This window comes from Schistocerca nitens, chromosome 2, assembly GCF_023898315.1.
Source record: "Schistocerca nitens isolate TAMUIC-IGC-003100 chromosome 2, iqSchNite1.1, whole genome shotgun sequence".
NCBI lineage: Eukaryota > Metazoa > Arthropoda > Insecta > Orthoptera > Acrididae > Schistocerca > Schistocerca nitens.
The window spans coordinates 122,711,320-122,732,884 of NC_064615.1; the positions used below are offsets into that span (position 1 = coordinate 122,711,320).

A 21,565-nucleotide genomic window follows, 5' to 3' on the forward strand; every position below is an offset into this window, starting at 1 on the left:
TAAACCAAGAAGGTGAGTGGGTAATGTAACCAGGAAAAAAGTAATTATAACAGTGCTACTATTACATACAAGATAGAGGATTCTTAGGCACAAAGTGCTAAGAGTAAATAAAATAAAATTAAGCAATACTGTAATTAAGGGTAATAAGTGAAGGCACTAGTGAAAAAAAATAATTATACAGTTACAATTACAGAACAAGAGGTGAAAGCACAGGTACAAAGATAGTTTTAAAGTTGATGCAATTTCAATATAGTATTTACAGTACAAGGAATCTTACATTAGATTAGTATTAAACCAAGGCAAGAGGTGTAAAGTTTTTGCTTTGGCTCATGTAGTTTCACTTGATGCTATTCAGTTCTGTCATGTTTGTAACTGCCTTATTTCCAGCTGTGGTACTGATAATTACTCTACCATCTTTAGTTCACACATTCTGAATGCCAAAACGTTATATGGTATTGTGTATGGACTGTAAACATATTATTTGGGAAATGTACAATAAGTTGCCAGCAAAAAGTGGGCTGCTATACATTCTACATGCTACCTGAATACATAACATAAACAGAAAAAATAGTTAATATTTTCTTAAAAACCACTCTTACTCTGACTTATAGTGGACTGGTGTGTGGAGCATAGAACCATGCAACAGAAAACACTGACTTTTGAGCTCTTGCTCTTTTTCTAATAAAGGGACCACATTCACACACACAATCACACAGACACCCCAACACAAACTCCCACAGTGATACTGATTACTGATTATCAATTACTGACAGCAGTTGCCTGGTTTGATCTCAGGTGGGAAGAGGGTAAGGATGGACATGCAAGGCAAGGAGAGGGTAGTGGGCATTGCCGCCATTGAACACTACCTTTCCCAACATCCTCCTGATACCAAAACCACTGTCTCTTTCCTAATCCTCCAAGCCAACCACATCCTGACCCACAATTATTTAACTTTTGAAGGCAAACTCTACAAACAAATCCACAGTACTGCCACGGGTACTCACATGGCCCTATCCAATGGCAACTTATTTATGAGACATCTAAAGGAATACTTCCCATCTGCTATGGTCGCAGGTTCGAATCCTGCCCCAGGCATGGATGTGTGTGATGTCCTTACGTTAGTTCAGTTTAAGTAGTTCTGAGTTCTAGGGGACTGATGACCTCAGATGTTAAGTCCCATTGCGCTCAAAGCCATTTAAACCATTTGAACTTCCCATCCAGTCAACACCTAAAATCCTTTGTCTGGGTCAGATTCACTAATGACATTTTCATGAACTGGACTCATGGCAGGGACAACCATTGTTCTTTCCCCCGTACCACCAACAGCGACTCTTAAATTCACTTCAGCTGGTCCTAGATATCAATCTCCACATTTGAGATGGCCCCATACTACATCTGTTTATACCAAGTGCACCAACCACCAACAGTATCTCCACTTTTACAGCTGTCATTCGTTTCATGTCAAAAAGTCTCTTCCTTACGGCCTCTCCATCTGTGGATGCCACATCTGCAGTGGAAAGTGGGAGTTGTTGAAATATATCAATAACTTTTTCCGAGCCTTTCCTGACAAGCAGTATCAATCTGCCTCATCCATTAACAGATCTCTTACAGCACTGTTTCCTCTGGCACCAGTGAACCTAGCCACCGAGCAGCACTCCTCTGATAAGCCATTGGCCTTGAAAAGCTGAGCAACTTCCTTCACCAATGCTTCAACTACCTCTCATCATGCCTTTAGATGAGGGATATCTTACCCACCTCCTACCCACATCACCCAAAGTAGTTTTCGGCTGCCCATCCAACTTACAGAATATTCTTGTCTATATCTATTCCGACTCTGCTCCCAATCCTGCACCCCAAGGGTCATTCCCTTGTGGTACGGCCCACATGCAAGACCGGTCCCTTACAATCACCCACCACCTCCTAACATAGTCTGGTCACTGGCATTTCCTAGTCAACATGAGGCAGGATGACATATGGAATCAGCCATGTTATATATCAGCTATGCTGCAATTACTGTACAGTATTTTACATGGGCTGACAAGTAATAAACTGTCTACTGGCATTAATCGTCATCACAAAACTGTAGCAAACTGCAAACCTAACCATCAAGTTGCTGAACATGCTACATACCACAACACAAATGACTTCAACATCTGCTTCACTATGTGGGCCATCTGGATACTTCCTTCTCTGAGCTACATGCGTGGGAATTGTCTGTACAGCATATTCTGCACTCTCGCAATCCCCCTAAAACTGCTCTAGCATTTTCCCCACAACCTCACTTTACCTTTTCTCTTCTCTCTTCTGTCCACACCATTCCTTCTGCACCCAGAACATGTACTGCTTTCTCCCACTACTCTTTCTCCCCCCCACATGCAGGCTCTCTCCCTCTCTCTCTCTCTCTCTCTCTCTCTCTCTCTTTCTTTCTTTCTTTCTCTTTTCTCTGTCTCCTCCTTCAAATCCACCTTCCTGTCATTTTCCTTTCTCCGAAATATGCCTCATGCATCCCTCCCTAACCTCTCCCCACCCCCATCAGCTCGGCAACTGATTTTAAGAAACTATAATCAATAACTAGTCTTGCTGCAGTCACAGGAGCGTGCATTTGTGTTTGAATGTGTGTATTTTTACTAGAAAAAGAGTAAGAGCTCGAAAGCTAACATGAATACTGATTCCTGATTCCTGTTATGTTTCTATGTTCCAAACATCAGTCCACTATGGCTGAATGGTTGTCTTTCCCTTATTTTATGTACTGTTCCATCTAGGAATTTCCATTATTGTCATACTAAATCAAGTTTTCAGATGTTTACAACCTTGCACAGCACGTGACACTCAAAGTATTACAGCAAGTACATAATGTAAATGGTAAAGCAGCAACGTATTTGTAACCAATATATTTTTCACTTATGGTCATTTTAAAATGATAAAACAGAAAATTTTACATGGAAAACTGACCTTATCACAAATTAAGAGCTAAGGTTACTTCAGCCCAGATCACTCCACTACATACATCTCAGAGGTAAGGACCAACTGACTAGGAAATAGTGTGGCCATACTGTAAATGGTTTCTTTTTGTGGCAAATTAATTGGCTGAATGAAAATAACTCCACTGCATGTAAATCACTATCCATATTTGATTTTTAAATATAATGTGTGGCACCTTAAAGTCACAGTGAACTGTCTTATATCTATGGGTCTTCATACACATCTACATCTACACTACATCCATACTCCGCAAGCCACCTGACTGTGTGTGGCGGAGGGTACCCTGAGTACCTCTATCGGTTCTCCCTTCTATTCCAGTCTCGTATTGTTCGTGGAAAGAAGGATTGTCGGTATGCTTCTGTGTGGGCTCTAATCTCTCTGATCTTATCCTCATGGTCTCTTCGCGAGATATACGTAACAGGGAGCAATATACTGCTTGACTCTTCGGTGAAGGTATGTTCTCGAAACTTTAACAAAAGCCCGTACCGAGCTACTGAGCATCTCTCCTGCAGAGTCTTCCACTGGAGTTTATCTATCATCTCTGTAACGCTTTCGCGATTACTAAATGATCCTGTAACGAAGCGTGCTGCTCTCTGTTGGATCTTCTCTCTCTCTTCTATCAACCCTATCTAGTACGGATCCCACACTGCTGAGCAGTATTCAAGCAGTGGGCGAACAAGCGTACTGTAACCTACTTCCTTTGTTTTCGGATTGCATTTCCTTAGGATTCTTCCAATGAATCTCAGTCTGGCATCTGCTTTACCGACGATCAACTTTATATGATCATTCCATTTTAAACCACTCGTAATGCGTACTCCCAGATAATTTATGGAATTAACTGCTTTCAGTTGCTGACCTGCTATTTTGTAGCTAAATGATAAGGGATCTACCTTTCTATGTATTCGCAGCACATTACACTTGTCTACATTGAGATTCAATTGCCATTCCCTGCACCATGCGTCAATTCGCTGCAGATCCTCCTGCATTTCAGTACAATTTTCCATTGTTACAACCTCTCGATACACCACAGCATCATCTGCAAAAAGCCTCAGTGATCTTCCAATGTCATCCACCAGGTCATTTATGTATATTGTGAATAGCAACGGTCCTATGGCACTCCCCTGCGGCACACCTGAAATCACTCTTACTTCGGAAGACTTCTCTACATTGAGAATGACATGCTGCGTTCTGTTATCTAGGAACTCCTCAATCCAATCACACAATTGGTCTGATAGTCCATATGCTCTTACTTTGTTCATTAAACGACTGTGGGGAACTATCAAACGCCTTGCAGAAGTCAAGAAACACGGCATCTACCTGTGAACCCGTGTCTGTGGCTCTCTGAGTCTCGTGGACGAATAGCGTGAGCTGGGTTTCACACGACTGTCTTTTTCGAAACCCATGCTGATTCCTACAGAGTAGATTTCTAGTCTCCAGAAATGTCATTATACTCGAACATAATACGTGTTCCAAAATTCTACAACTGATCGACGTTAAGAGATATAGGTCTATAGTTCCGCACATCTGTTCGACGTCCCTTCTTGGAAACGGGGATGACCTGTGCCCTTTTCCAATCCTTTGGAATGCTACGCTCTTCTAGAGACCTACGGTACACCGCTGCAAGAAGGGGGGCAAGTTCCTTTGCGTACTCTGTGTAAAATCGAACTGGTATCCCTTTTCCAATCCTTTGGAATGCTACGCTCTTCTAGAGACGTACGGTACACCGCTGCAAGAAGGGGGGCAAGTTCCTTCGCGTACTCTGTGTAAAATCGAACTGGTATCCCATCAGGTCCAGCGGCCTTTCCTCTTTTGAACGATTTTAATTGTTCCTCTATCCCTCTGTCGTCTATTTCGATACCTACCATTTTGTCATCTGTGCGACAATCTAGAGAAGGAACTGCAGTGCAGTCTTGCTCTGTGAAACAGCTTTGGAAAAAGACATTTAGTATTTCGGCCTCTAGCCTGTCATCCTCTGTTTCAGTACCATTTTGGTCACAGAGTGTCTGGACATTTTGTTTTGATCCACCTACCGCTTTGACATAAGACCAAAATTTCTTAGGATTTTCTGCCAAGTCAGTACATAGAACTTTACTTTCGAATTCATTGAACACCTCTCGCATAGCCCTCCTCACACTACATTTCGCTTCGCGTAATTTTTGTTTGTCTGCAAGGCTCCATCTCTTACGATCTTGCTTGGCACATACTCATCTAATGCATATTGTACAATGGTTTTGAACTTTGTCCACTGATCCTCAACACTATCTGTACTTGAGACAAAACTTTTGTGTTGAGCCGTCAGGTACTCTGTAATCTGCTTTTTGTCACTTTTGCTAAACAGAAAAATCTTCCTACCTTTTTTAATATTTCTATTTACGGCTGAAGTCATCGATGCTGTAACCGCTTTATGATCACTGATTCCCTGTTCTGCGTTAACTGTTTCAAATAGTTCGGGTCTGTTTGTCACCAGAAGGTCTAATATGTTATCGCCATGCATCGGTTCTCTGTTTAATTGCTCAAGGTAGTTTTCAGATAAAGCACTTTAAAAAATTTCACTGGAAGTGGCAGAACAACAGCTGTGGTGTCATGCATTTAGGTATAGCATTATGAAATATGCATAGTGTTGGTAGGAATGGCAGTCTTACAATTCAGGCATAAAGCCTTATTGATCATGTGACTGGAGAAATGCTGTAAAATGATCATATCACTATCAGCTCAACTGCTACAGAATTTTTGCTTGTATCAGAGCCAAATTGGCCCAAATTGTTGTGAGGAACTGAATTACATGGCACTGCATGCAATAAGGCTACAAAAATGACTGTCAGTTCCGAAAACGCATGTGCAATTGCTTATTTGAACTGATACCAGACCAGATTGACTCATGCATATGGCCCTATGCCCTTCTGGATAAAAATTTAGAGTTTGTTCTTGAGAATGTTATCTGGAATTTAACTGCAAACTTGGGAACATACTCCATATGCAGGAGGAGCAATTTCTTACTTTATCCTTTAATACACATTGTGGCCAGTTTCTAAGTAGTGGTACTTGAAACTTTTTGGTAGGTTGTAGTGATCCGTATGATGACTGTACCTGGCATCTTACTTCATTTGTAAATGCAGTCTAACAACATACAATTAACATTTTGGTATGGAATGCAATATATTGGGGTTCGTATTTTACAGTTCTTTGAAAAGATACGCTATTCCTTTGTATGCAACCACTAAGTGAGATCATAAGTAACCTAATGCAGCATACTGAATGCTACTAGTATGACAATACTGGAGAAGCTTGTTATACAAGGAATCAAGATCACAGGATGTCGATAACACAACTACCAGAATAGTTAACAACAAATTTTACTTCAAGGTTTATATTATCTAGTGTTGCAGAACCTGCCTTGTGTCGTACTGCTGATGGTATCTTAAGTTTTTAAGGCACTATTTCCTGCACACTAGTGTGTAAGGAAGCACTAGACTACTGTCATCTAACAATAGCCTAATAAGTCATACAAAATAACATGAGAATCATTTCAAAAATTCTACACCGTGTGAGATAGAACTGAAGAAAATATTTTATTTTACAAAATACTTTTACATAACAATGAAAATAATCAACTATTGACAGTATAATGTAAATGGATTGATAAAAAATCAAGTCACCAAGCAGTGGCAGGAGAATAAAACACACACACACACACACACAGGTTTAGCTTGTGCAAGCTTTCAGAGCCAGTGGCTCCTTTTTCTGGCAGAAGAGTTGAAGGGGAAGGAAGAGGGGGTGAAGGAAAAGGACTGGAGGGATTTGGGAAAGGGGTACAGTCCAGAAAAGTCACCCAGGTCCCTGTGTCAGTGGAGACATACTGGACAGGATGAGAAGGAAAGACATTGTTGGGGGCTGCACCGGATGAGATTTGAAAACCTAAGAACTTAAAGGTGAAAGACAGGGTAATATGGAAGACGAGATAACTACCAAACACTGTGCAAGTCTTCATAAGAGTAAAAAGCTAAGTGCATTGTACGTAACAGTGGTGGGAGGGGGATGGCGAAAAACAGATTGGAAAATGATAGATGTAGAAAACTAAAATGGAGTGAAGAACGGCATAGTTACTGTGAAGAAATGCTAAGACGGAAGGAATTAACATAAATTAAGACCAGATGGGTAGTGAGAGCCAAGGATATGTTGTAGCACTAGTTCCCTCCTACGGAGTTCTGAGAAACTGGTGTCTGGGGCAAGAATACAGATGGCACATGTGGTGAAACAGGCACCAAAGTCATGAAAAACATACTCCATGTAGGGGTAGATATGGTACCCAAGGATAGAGGTATACTTGTGTTGATCCATTAATGTCTCCTGAATTATGGAATCACCCAGGGAATGTCACGGAAACATTTCACAGACTGTAATGCTCACTCCTCTGGCCTGGACCCTTTGCTTTCAGACGTTTCACGCCATACACGCCAATGGCTACGTGTCCAATAGAGCATAAAACACGTTTCTTCAGAGAAAGCCACCTGTCACCACTCAGTGGATGTCCAGGTGAGGTACTGGCATGCAAATTCTAGCCTTCATTGGTGATGAACAGCATTCAGCATGGATGCATGAACCAGGTCCCTGCTGTTGAGGCCCATACGCAGCAATATTCCCTGCATGGTCTTTGAGGAGACACTGTTTGTAGCCTATTGGTTCATCTGGGTGGTCAGGTGTTGAATAGCTGCATGTCTATTCAGCCATATACATCTCTGCAGCCATCATTCACCCTTGTCACCTATGGCCCATGGTGCCTCACAGTTGCCTCAGCGTGTTTTGGATAGCACCAATTTGCATGCACAGTATATTTTAACCATGGCAGCACACAAATAGTTTACAACTTGGCTTTTTTTAAAATGCCTCCACGCCTGGTCTGAAAGTAAATCCTCATGCCCTTTTGGACATCAGATAAACTGCTCTGCTTACACATTATGACAACTGCACTGTCTCTCACATCCCCCCGACACACTATATTCCCTCCACTGCTAGTGCTGCCATCTTGTGAAAGTGAGCAGTTATTGCATGTTGATGTCAAACATACGCAGTGGTCACATTAATGTGACTAGACTGTGTACATGAAGAGACAGTTTCTCGTTTCAGGCAGGCTATAATTTAAATCTGGTCATTAAACTGAAACACTGCACAATTTGATCCTTTATTTGCCTTCTTCTGAATCCACAAAGAGTTTTGGGGAATGCAAAAATGGCAAAGTACCGATATTTCAGAGCTATTCTAAACAACGAAATAAATGTGAATACAAATATTCTACTCTTATATACAAAGAGAGACCCCAAGACTGAAGTTGCAGTGTATCAACTTCTACTTCCTATCTTAATGGAAATTTCATGATGGAAACAACAAACAAAACTGAAAGAAGGCAACCAATAACATTACTGAACTGAAATTCCAGTCTCACTTCAAAACAATATTTTTAACTCATTCAAATGCCAGCACTGAATACTCATAGCTCTATTACAGTTACCTCAAAAGACTCACCTTTGACACTTATGTGTTTATGAAAATAGCCATATGTTTTATTTGGATCAGGCGGTATTATAGACGAATTGAGGCACACATATGGAGCAACGACTGATCCATTAATTGGAGAAGTTGTGCTATTAGTGACTGACAGTGGCACTGTTGTAACGGGAGGGCTCACTGGCACATGCGATGTTGCATTTACAGATATTGTTGTTGCATCAGTTGTGGCAGACCCTGCTGTAGTGGACGAGCTTACAGTAGTTATCGGATTTGCTGTCGTCGTCGGCACAGGGAGGTCCGGTGAAGAAACAACTAGCGCCTGCAAAAAATAAATAAATCACATTATGACATATTACATAAAAGCCTAGAAACATCATTTTATATCATTTCATAATGAATTATACACAGTTAAGAACATCTAATGAATGTGGTATAAAAATTGTACCCTCATTCTAACATCCCACTCTGTAGGCAATACTTTTGCGAGATAATTTATTAACAACTTTCATTAATCTGAAGTCACCTAGTTGTTCACCAGTAATGATAATGGCCAGCAGATGGCTAGAACAAGAAGTGCAAAATTAATTTAGCACACCATATGATAGCGTTGACCCAAAGCCTGGCTGTGGAATTAGGGGAACCATGTTGTGGTAGCTTATTAATGAAATGCAAGAAAATGTTCTTTAAAATGTTAACCTCTAGTAAAGAATCTCTCTTATTTCACATTTTAACAGTTGAATCACTTTCATTGAAAAACTAGTAACAATGTCTACAAAAAAGGTCAGAAGCATCTATCTTCCAATCTGAGTGGATTTAGTTTAAACAAATTGTTCCACACAGAAAAGTAAAGTCATATAAGGATCAATGGTATGGTATTTTAATAAAAAGACAGCAGTGGACTGGAATATTGTTGTTGCTTAACCCAATAGTAGCTCTGAAAAGGATTGCTACTCACTGTAAAAATGATACACTGAGTTGCAGACAGTGTCAACAAAAGGTCTGTTACACACTTAGCTTTCAGCCAAAACCTTCTTCAGAAAAAGAAATCACTCCATCCCCAACACACACACACACACACACACACACACACACACACACACACAAGTAAGCGCCAACTGCTGTGCCAGAGCAGTCATTTATGCTTGAGAGGTGCTTGATTGTGTGTGTGTGTGTGTGTGTGTATGTGTGTGTGTGTTCCTTTCTTTTCTTTTCTTAAGAGACTTTGGCTGAAAGCTAAGAGTGTAACAATTATTTCATTGTTCCTGTCTACAACTCAACTTGTCATCTTAATAGTGAGTAGCAATCTATCATTTTCATAATACTGTTGATATTCCAACCTGGACTTTCGGTTGCACATCATCATCTCTGGCTTGTGTCATATGAGTAAAATTATATGATACATCTACATCAATGATTAACAAGAAAACTAGCCAGCAGTATTTAATAATAACCAGTACTTAGGTTCCCTGACTTGTTGCCATATAAATTGTACTGATGAAATATTTACTAAAACAATGATATGTAGCTTTTGTCTGGCAGTCACTTGCCAAGTAAATCCAAGAAGCTTAGCCCTTGAAGTGTGTTGGGTTAACGTTGTGCACTGAAAAATAAAAACTGTAGAGAGAGAACTCAACAGACCGCACACTAGGTCAAAACTTTAGCAATTGATCAAAAACTTTGTTAATAAATGGCACAGAAACTTTCCCTGTTGGCAGCTGTAGTTCCTCATTAGTCCTGGAATTCTCTCTTCTTGAATGTAGTGCTCATTTTTCCTTCTTGTTGGAATAACCATTTTTCTTAAAAACCAGCCACAAATAACCATTTGCTATCTCTCTTCTAACTGATCTTTGGCTTCCTTATAAAGGTATTGGCATATGTGTATTACTTTCTTGTTCATTTTATTGCCCAAAGTTCAGTCCATCCACTTTGTTAGAGATACATGCAGGAAATTAAGTTGTTCGTTGCTCTCTTTCTTTTCACATATTGAATTTTTGGGCTAACACTATTGAAGTATACCAGAAAGACATCCAACTCCTCTTCGCCACAAGTCCACCCTGTAAAAGTACCATCCACAGGTGGCACCAAAGTCTTATTGGCTTTTTCTCTGCCTCGTGATGGCTGGGTGTTGTGTGCTGTCCTTAGGTTAGTTAGGTTTAAGTAGTTCTAAGTTCTAGGGGACTGATGACCATAGCTGTTAAGTCCCATAGTGCTCAGAGCCATTTGAACCATTCTTATTGGCTGCCTGATATGCTCAATGTTCAAGTTGGCAACAACTGAAATAAGAGTGCTGACCATCACAAGCACATCAATTTCTTTGTAAGATTCATTGCTGAATGCCTAAATAAAACTACTAAAGTGAAAAATGCTAACACAAAAATATTTACACTGATTTCTACAAGTCATAACACCAAACATGAGTGATTTTTAAGACCAAACAAAGTAAACAATGGTTACTACTGCTCCAATGTCACAACGGCAGAGAAATCGGGGCAAAAACAATTTTTTTTTTTCCACTTAAAGTGGAGATGCTATGCTTAAAGCACTAGATGAAAAATAAATATAGAAAATGCATATCTGTAAAGAATCTGGCACTGATGATTGTATGCGCACAATAATAATTAAAAGAAGAGATAAATTACAGCAATTACGTTCAAGCTAAGGAAAACTTATAGAAAAGTTGTACATAAAGATGTCTAGACTGCATTGTTAGTTTGCTTCAAATAAGTTATGTCTCAAAACGCTCCCACATCAGTACCTTCCATTGCCGGAGAGAGGTGACGAACTGATATAAGAAATGGTTACGAGTTTTCTCCACCAAATCTAGGGATGATGACAAAACATTGGTGGCAGTTTATACTGACTTCATCAATCAAACAATATGACACAGACGATGTTTTCAGTGCCAGTGAAAGTAATTTATTTTACTACTGTTCACTCAACACAACTTCATCTACGTCTACACCTTAACTCTGCAAACCACAATGAGGTGCATGGCAAGGGGTACATCCTATTGTACCAGTTATTAGGGTTTCTTCCCATTCTATTCACACATAGGCTGCAGGAAGAAAGATTGTCTGAATGCTTCTCTGGATGCCGTAAGTATTCTAATCTTATCCTCATGATCCCTTTGTGAGAGATATGTAGGGGATTGTACTATATTCCTAGAGTCATCACTTAAAGCAGGTTCTCAAAGCTTTGTTAACAGGCTGTCTCGGGATAGTTTGCATCTGTCCTCAAGGGTCTTCCAGTTCAGTTTCTTCAGTATCTCTGAGACACTCCCATGGATCAAATGATCCTGCGACCATCCATGCTGCCCTTCTCTGTATATGTTAAATATCCCCTGTAAGTCCTATCTGGTACGCATCCCACACACTTGAGTAATATTCTAGAACTGTTTGCACAAGTGATTTGTAAGCAATCTCCTATGTAGACTGACTGCACTTCCCCAGTATTCTAACAAAGAACCAAAGTCTACTATTTGCTTTACCCAAAACTCAGCCTACGTGATCATTCCATTTCACATCTTTACAAAGTATTATATCAAATTATTTGTATGAGTTGCCCAATTACAACTCATTGATATTATAGTCATTGGTTACATTTTTTGTTTCATGAAGTGCACAATTTTGAATTTCTGAACATTCAAAGCAAGTTCCCCATCTTAGTATCACTTTGAAATTTTATCAAGATCTGACTGAATATTTATGCGGCTTGTTTCACACAGTACTTAATTACAGATAACTACATCATCTGCAAGAAGTCTGAGGTTACTATTAATATTACCTGAAAGTTCTTTAATATATAACATGAGCAGTAAGGGTTCCAACACACTTCCCTGGGGCTCAAATTTACTTTTACATCTGATGATTAGTCTCCATCCAAGACAACATGCTGCATGCTCCCTAATCAAAAGTCCTCAATTAGTCACAAGTTTCACTTGATACCCCATATGACTGTACTTTTGACAATAAGCAAATGTGTGGTACTGAGCCAAATGCTTTTCAAAAATCAAGAAATACTGCAATCACCTGACTGCCTTGTTCCAAAGCTTTGCGTATGTCATGCGAGAAAAGTGCAACTTGGATTTCATATGATTGATGTTTTTGGAATCCATGCCGATTGGCATTGAGGAGGTCATTCTGTTCAAGATACCTCATTACGATTCAGCTCAGAATATATTCTAAGATTCTACAACAAATCAATGTCAAGGATACTGGATGGTAGTTTTGTCGATCACTTCTACTACCTTTTCGTAGACAGGTGTGAACTGTGCTTTTTTCCAAGAACTGGACATGGTTTTTTGTTCAAGGATATATTACAGTTAGAAGATGGGCTAAATCGGGTGCAAATTCAGTATAGAATCTGACAGGCATTCCATTGGGCCATGGATCTTTGTTCTACTTACAAAACCATTTCAGCTGTTTCACAACACCACTGACACTTATACTTAGTTCATTCATCTTTTCAGTGGCACGAGAATTAAAATGGGGCAGTTCTACTGGGTTTTTCCTATCCAGTGCATAGTCAATTATTCTTTTAAACCTGAACCACAGTTCCTCCACATGCTCCTGCCTGTGCTGAAAGTTTCAAGTTCCTCACTTAGATATGAGACTACACGTTTCTTGTTTGTTTTGTTTTAGGGCACAAAAACAACTAAGATCATATGCGCCCATGTCAGAACCATATAACATGAAGGAAAAAAACAAGTTAAAAGCAGCTACACATTAAGCCCAATCGACAGAAGGAAAGATAGGTAAAAACTGGGACTTTCTCTTGGAGAAAGGGACATAAAATACACCATAGGTCCTGAACTAAAGATTAAATGTCCTTCAACATACTGCTATGACACATAAAAAGTGAAACACGGTCGACAGCCTGCACATCATTCATTAAAACAGCTGATAACTAAGACAGCGTATTATAGTATTTGAGAGTTGTAGCATCGCATTTTAGTACCTGAATAGTATAAAATTGCGTAGTCTCCTTCCGCCACCGAGCAGTGTGTCAGCAGTGCGTAAGTAGCAGCATTACTGCATTTACTAGGCAATCTTGTATTTTAATAACCGTTTAAATTTTGTCGATTTGTTTGCACTCTCTGTAGATTAGTTCAGACGTTCTTTGCACAACAGTTTTTAGCATGGATAGGGACTGCAACTGCTGTGTTCGGATGCAGGCTGAGTTGGCATCCCTTCGCTCCCAGCTTCAGGCAGTGTTGGCTTCGGTCACACAGCTTGAAGCTGTTGCAAATGGGCATCACTGTGGGGGTCCGAATGGGGGTTTGTCGGGGACGGCCAGCTCGTCCCACGCATCCCCCGATCGGACTACGACTGTGGTTGCCCGGGATACTGCCCGCATTGAGGCTGATCCCTCACCTGTGGTAGAGTGGGAGGTCGTCTCAAGGTGTGGCAGGGGGCAAAAGACATTCCGGAGGGCTGAACGGAAGGCCTCTCCAGTTTGTCTGACGAACCAGTTTCAGGCTCTGTCTCAGGCTGATACTGATCTTCGGCCTGACATGGCTGCTTGTCCTGTTCCAGAGGTTGCCCCTCAGTCTGCAAGATCCGGGCGGTCGCAGAGGGTGGGCTTACTGGTAGTTGGGAGCTCCAACGTCAGGCGCGTAATGGGGCCCCTTAGGGAAATGGCAGCAAGAGAGCGGAAGAAAACCAATGTGCACTCCGTGTGCATACCGGGGGGAGTCATTCCAGATGTGGAAAGGGTCCTTCCGGATGCCATGAAGGGTACAGGGTGCCCCCATCTGCAGGTGGTCGCTCATGTCGGCACCAATGATGTGTGTCGCTATGGATCGGAGGAAATCCTCTCTGGCTTCCGGCGGCTATCTGATTTGGTGAAGACTGCCAGTCTCGCTAGCGGGATGAAAGCAGAGCTCACCATCTGCAGCATCGTCGACAGGACTGACTGCGGACCTTTGGTACAGAGCCGAGTGGAGGGTCTGAATCAGAGGCTGAGACGGTTCTGCGACCATGTGGGCTGCAGATTCCTCGACTTGCGCCATAGGGTGGTGGGGTTTCGGGTTCCGTTGGATAGGTCAGGAGTCCACTAAAGGCAACAAGCGGCTACACGGGTAGCAGGGGTTGTGTGGCGTGGGCTGGGCGGTTTTTTAGGTTAGATGGCCTTGGGCAAGTACAGAAAGGGCAACAGCCTCAACGGGTGCGGGGCAAAGTCAGGACATGTGGGGACCAAGCAGCAATCGGTATTGTAATTGTCAACTGTCGAAGCTGCGCTGGTAAAGTACCGGAACTTCAAGCACTGATAGAAAGCACCGAAGCTGAAATCGTTATAGGTACAGAAAGCTGGCTGAAGCCAGAGATAAATTCTGCCGAAATTTTTACAAAGGTACAGATGGTGTTTAGAAAGGATAGACTGCATGCAACCGGTGGTGGAGTGTTCGTCGCTGTTAGTAGTAGTTTATCCTGTAGTGAAGTAGAAGTGGATAGTTCCTGTGAATTATTATGGGTGGAGGTTACACTCAACAACCGAGCTAGGTTAATAATTGGCTCCTTTTACCAACCTCCCGACTCAGCAGCATTAGTGGCAGAACAACTGAGAGAAAATTTGGAATACATTTCACATAAATTTTCTCAGCATGTTATAGTCTTAGGTGGAGATTTCAATTTACCAGATATAGACTGGGACACTCAGATGTTTAGGACCGGTGGTAGGGACAGAGCATCGAGTGACATTATACTGAGTGCACTATCCAAAAATTACCTCGAGCAATTAAACAGAGAATCGACTCGTGGAGATAACATCTTGGACCTACTGATAACAAACAGACCCGAACTTTTCAACTCTGTATATGCAGAACAGGGAATCAGTGATCATAAGGCCGTTGCAGCATCCCTGAATATGGAAGTTAATAGGAATATAAAAAAAGGGAGGAAGGTTTATCTGTTTAGCAAGAGTAATAGAAGGCAGATTTCAGACTACCTAACAGATCAAAACGAAAATTTCTGTTCCAACACTGACAATGTTGAGTGTTTATGGAAAAAGTTCAAGGCAATCGTAAAATGCGTTTTAGACAGGTACGTGCCGAGTAAAACTGTGAGGGATGGGAAAAACCCACCGTGGTACAACAACAAAGTTAGGAAACTACTGCGAAAGCAAAGAGAGCTTCACTCCAAGTTTAAACGCAGCCAAAACCTCTCAGACAAACAGAAGCTAAACGATGTCAAAGTTAGCGTAAGGAGGGCTATGTGTGAAGCGTTCAGTGAATTCGAAAGTAAAATTCTATGTACCGACTTGACAGAAAATCCTAGGAAGTTCTGTTCTTATGTTAAATCAGTAAGTGGCTCGAAACAGCATATCCAGACACTCCGGGATGATGATGGCATTGAAACAGAGGATGACACGCGTAAAGCTGAAATACTAAACACCTTTTTCCAAAGCTGTTTCACAGAGGAAGACCGCACTGCAGTTCCTTCTCTAAATCCTCGCACAAACGAAAAAATGGCTGACATCGAAATAAGTGTCCAAGGAATAGAAAAGCAACTGGAATCACTCAACAGAGCAAAGTCCACTGGACCTGACGGGATACCAATTCGATTCTACACAGAGTACGCGAAAGAACTTGCCCCCCTTCTAACAGCCGTGTACCGCAAGTCTCTAGAGGAACGGAGTTCCAAATGATTGGAAAAGAGCACAGGTAGTCCCAGTCTTCAAGAAGGGTCGTCGAGCAGATGCGCAAAACTATAGACCTATATCTCTGATGTCGATCTGTTGTAGAATTTTAGAACATGTATCATGTCATTTTTGGAAAACCAGAATCTACTATGTAGGAATCAACACGGATTCCGGAAACAGCGATCGTGTGAGACCCAACTCGCTTTATTTGTTCATGAGACCCAGAAAATATTAGATACAGGCTCCCAGGTAGATGCTATTTTTCTTGACTTCCGGAAGGCGTTCGATACAGTTCCGCACTGTCACCTGATAAAGTAAGAGCCTACAGAATATCAGACCAGCTGTGTGGCTGGATTGAAGAGTTTTTAGCAAACAGAACACAGCATGTTGTTCTCAATGGAGAGACGTCTACAGACGTTAAAGTAACCTCTGGCGTGCCACAGGGGAGTGTTATGGGACCATTGCTTTTCACAATATATATAAAGGACATAGTAGATAGTGTCGGAAGTTCCATGCGGCTTTTTGCGGATGATGCTGTAGTATACAGAGAAGTTGCAGCATTAGAAAATTGTAGCGAAATGCAGGAAGATCTGCAGCGGATAGGCACTTGGTGCAGGGAGTGGCAACTGTCCCTTAACATAGACAAATGTAATGTATTGTGAGTACATAGAAAGAAGGATCCTTTATTGTATGATTATATGATAGCGGAACAAACACTGGTAGCAGTTACTTCTGTAAAATATCTGGGAGTATGTGTGCGGAACGATTTGAAGTGGAATGATCATATAAAATTAATTGTTGGTAAGGCGGGTACCAGGTTGAGATTCATTGGGAGAGTGCTTAGAAAATGTAGTCCATCAACAAAGGAGGTGGCTTACAAAACACTCGTTCGACCTATACTTGAGTATTGCTCATCAGTGTGGGATCCGTACCAGATCGGGTTGACGGAGGAGATAGAGAAGATCCAAAGAAGAGCGGTGCGTTTTGTCACAGGGTTATTTGGTAACCGTGATAGCGTTACGGAGATGTTTAATAAACTCAAGTGGCAGACTCTGCAAGAGAGGCGCTCTGCATCGCGGTGTAGCTTGCTCGCCAGGTTTCGAGAGGGTGCGTTTCTGGATGAGGTATCGAATATATTGCTTCCCCCTACTTATACCTCCCGAGGAGATCACGAATGTAAAATTAGAGAGATTAGAGTGCGCACGGAGGCTTTCAGACAGTCGTTCTTCCCGCGAACCATACGCGACTGGAACAGGAAAGGGAGGTAATGACAGTGGCACGTAAAGTGCCCTCCGCCACACACCGTTGGGTGGCTTGGGGAGTATAAATGTAGATGTAGATGTAGAAAAAAAGGACATTCTGTCAGGAAATGGTGACCATCAAAGGTTGAGGACAATGAGCACAAAGTGGTGGGAGATCACCACTTAACAAATGTCGATGGCTAAAAAAATAATGCCCAATACACAACCTAGCTAAAATGATCTTTTTGCACTGACAGAATGGTGCCCAAGCAGCACAAAGCCAAGGTGGTGAAGGGTTCACATCCATTGGGAAAGTGGCATCTAGCGTGAAGTTAGCCCAAGCAGCCCTAGGAGCTTGTTCCCATGAAGGGAAGACCTGTGGGTCGTGCAGAGTGGCTGCACAGCCTGAGGTGCCATGTCATGGATTGCACGGCCCTTCTCGCCAGAGATTCGAATCCTCCCTCGGGCATGGGTGTGTGTGTTGTTCTTACTGTAAGTTAGCTTTAAAAAAAGTAGTGAGTAAGTCTATGGACCGACAATCTCAGCAGTTGGATCCCTTAGGAATTCATACACATTTTGAAGACCATTGCTGATGCCAAAGAGACAGGCGGCAGCACAAAGATCATTGGAGGGATATTGGTACGAGGACTGTAGCTTCGACAGCAGACCACCATGACCATGGATCCACATAAACATCACAGTGGCTCCACCAAGAGTGAGCAAGTGAAAGCTTTCCTGTACTCATTGCATTAAGGGATAGATGGTGTACAGCACACAGATGCTCTGAAGGGCAATGAGAGAGTCAGAGCAGATGAGACAATTGAAAAGCCTGTGTCACTGGATGTACTGCGTGGCCCGATACAGGACAAAGAGATCTGATATAAATACTGAGCAGTGTTCCGGAAGCTGATACTGAAAAATGTTGGTACCAATGACAAAGGCACACCCAATACCACGGTCAGTCCAAGAGCCAGCAACGTACACAAAAGTTACCACGAATTTCCGTGCAAAGGTCAAGAAACTTACAGTGAGAGTGAGTCTGGAGTAGTGTCCTTAGGAAGCAAATGAGGTCCAAGATGAACATTGGCCACCGAACAAAGCCAAGGTGGTGAAGGGTTCACATCCATAGGGAAAGTGGCACCTAGTATGAAGTTAAGCTGCCAGAGTAGTATTCGAAAGTGAGGTGTGGTAGACAAACAGCGTTCGTATCTGCTGAGGAGAAAATCACAGCAGTATGACTATGGTAATTCGGCAGTTTCTGCATACGAACACTCGACCGGGCTATTGTAAAGGTGCCAGTGGCCAAACGGATGCCACGATGGTAGAGTGATGGTATAAGATGGATGGATGTGCAGATGCGTAAGTGAAACACCGATAGTCTACTTTCGAACGGACAAGGGACCAGTACAAATGGAGGAGGGTGGTCCACTCCCCAGGAAGTACCACTGAGGACAAGTAGGACATTGAGGGACCACGTACAGCAGGTGGTCAAGTAAGACACATGGGAGTAACAAGAAATTTTCCTGTCAAGCATATAACCAGGAATTTCGTAGTTTCAACGAACAAAAGAGCAACAGCCCAAGATGTAAAGGCGGTGGAAGAAACTCACTGCACCCCCATAAACTCATAAAAATGGTTTTGTCAATGGAAAAGGGAAAGCTATTGTTGATGCACCACAAATAAAGACAATTGTGACAACGCTGAAGACACCGCTCAAGGAGAACTGCAACAGATGGCAAAATCATCAACAAAAAGGAGCTGGAGATGCCCAGCGGGAGACAGGTCATAATAGGGTTAAAGGCGACAGCAAAGAGGATGATGCTTCACACAGAACCCTGAGACACACCGTTTTCCTGGATAAAGGTGTCCGACAAAAGAGAACCCATACACACCATGAAAACTTGGTGTTTTAAAAATTCCAGAAGGAAACAGGGCATTCAGCCTCGGGAGCCCCACATGTAGAGAGTACAGAGGATACCAGTCCTCCAGCAGGTTTCACAGGCTTTCTCCAAATCGAAAAACACAGCCACAGCCTGGTATTTCTGCAGAAAACCATTCATGATATGAATTGACAAAGTGACGTGATGGTCAACTGCAGAACGGTGTGCTCAAAATCCACACTTTGCAGTGGTTAGTAAATTGCAAGACCCGAGCCACCATACCAGTCACGCATGAATCATATGTTCCATCACCTTGTAAACACAGCTGGTGAGAGAATTGGAACAGTAGCTAGAAGGAACATGTTTGTCCTTGCTGGGCATAGGTATGGGTATGACAGTGGCTTCACACCAGAACATGATCTAGCCCCCCCCCCCCCCCCCCCCCCCACTCCCCATAGTAAAAACAGCACTGTAGCACTAGTGATTCTGAGAAGAGAAGGGTATCGCATGAGCCTCCTTCACTCATTTCTGATAGAGGAAGGCAGGGGATGGGTGGAGTTCGAAATCTCCAGAAAATAGAGCCCCAAGGTATTGGGGATAGCAATAGTGACCACTATGACATCATCTGCTATGGTGAGGCCGGAAATTGGGGAATGGTCCTTGGTCCCAGGGAGGCGTTGGAGGTTGGTTCACATGATGGAAGAGGGAGTGGAACTGTTAAAATAACTAGTAAATGAAATCCAGCTAGCTTTTTTGCTATCCTGAGGAATGCAACGACACTGTGCACACAACTGTTTATAACGAACACAATTTGCCATCATAGAGTGATGGTTAAAAATGTGGAGAACACGTCTTCATGCACGGATTGCATCATAGCACATCTCAGTCCATCAAGGGACCAGATCACGGCACAGTAAGGATGAAGTGCAAGGAATTAAACGTTCAGCTGCAGCAAGGATAACATTGGTAAGGTATTCTACCTCGTCATCACAATTGGAGAAAAGTCATTCGTTGATCACCAAGGAGGAATAAAGCCTCTAGTTTGCTTTAGAAAGTTGTCATTTGCATTTGCACGTAGGTGGTGTAGGAGTCAGCAAACGGATATCATCACACAGGAAATGGCTGCCATATGTCAGAGAGAACAGACGACTCGAGATGATGGGCAAGCTGAGCAGTGTAGAATGTGAGGTCTAAGTGGGAATAGGTATGCGTGGAGTATAAAAGGAATGTGAGTGCTCATCATTAAGGCAGATGAGGTTGAGTTGACTGCGAAGGTCAGCCAAGAGGGCACCTCTCTGACAGGTTCTAGGAGAACCCCAAAGGGGGTAGTGCACATTAAAGTCACCGAGCAGCAGAAAGGGGTGAGGAAGTTGACCAATAAGCTGGAGGAAGTCTGTCCTGGTGAAATTGAATGACAGAGGGATGTAAACAGTACAAAGGGAAAAGCTCAAGTGAGGAAGGAAAATGCAGAAATGGCTCTGAGCACTATGGGACTTAAAATCTGAGATCATCAGTCCCCTAGAACTTAGAACTACTTAAAATTAACTAACCTAAGGACATCACATACATCCATGTCCAAGCCAGGATTCGAACCTGTGACCATAGCAGTGACGCGGTTCCGGACTGAAGTGCCTAGAACCGCTCGGCCACCGCGGCCGGCGAAAATGCAGATTGCAATAGCTTGCAGCCGGGTCTTCAGGGAGATGGTGTGACTATGAACGTTATCCCTGGTGAGCAGCAAGACTCCCCCATGGGAGAGAATGCCACCCTGGGGAAGGGAGGAGCGATGGAGGGTGGGGAAGGTCAAAGTGGGCCAGAAAGAAATGCGGGAGGTCAAAGCAGTTGTGAGGATGCAATTTTGTTTCCTGGAGGCAGAGAACAATTAGACACTGTGATTCCTAGAGCAGCCATAATTCCTCCTTGTTCGATCTAAAGCCGCATATATTCCACTGGAGGAAAGTCATGATGAGGAAAGTGAAGGAGGGAAAAAACTGAAGGGTGTCACCTCGGCAGCTGCCAAGTGCCAGCCTTCGTAGATACTCTGCTACAGGGTGCAGAGGTTGGAGGATCCTGCTCCATGAGATCTACAGAGGCATTCACATTCTCCCTCGGTTGATCTGCGGAATCCAGGTCAGAAAAACGGCAACATGGAGGTCAGCCGGCTGAGGGTATCACACGGCAACACTGTTGAAGAGGATCTCCTAGTCAGCCAATGAGAAGACCGTTTGCCTTCGATTTCTTGGAGCCTTTGTGGTTGGCAAATGACGATTCAGATGTCTGTTGGCTGGAGAGACATAAAAAGTCTCCACAGGAGTATTC

At 42.6% G+C, this 21,565-nt stretch overlaps 1 protein-coding gene across 1 annotated transcript in view; it reads right to left on the reverse strand.

Moving 5' to 3' along the window:
• The window catches only part of LOC126235812 (uncharacterized), a 114,757-nt gene that overhangs the window by 42,803 nt on the left and 50,389 nt on the right, over window positions 1–21,565 (reverse strand). The window contains exon 5 of the mRNA XM_049944653.1: window positions 8,503–8,806. Within this exon, the coding sequence (XP_049800610.1) occupies window positions 8,503–8,806 (304 nt within the window). The remainder of the gene's footprint in view (window positions 1–8,502; window positions 8,807–21,565) is intronic.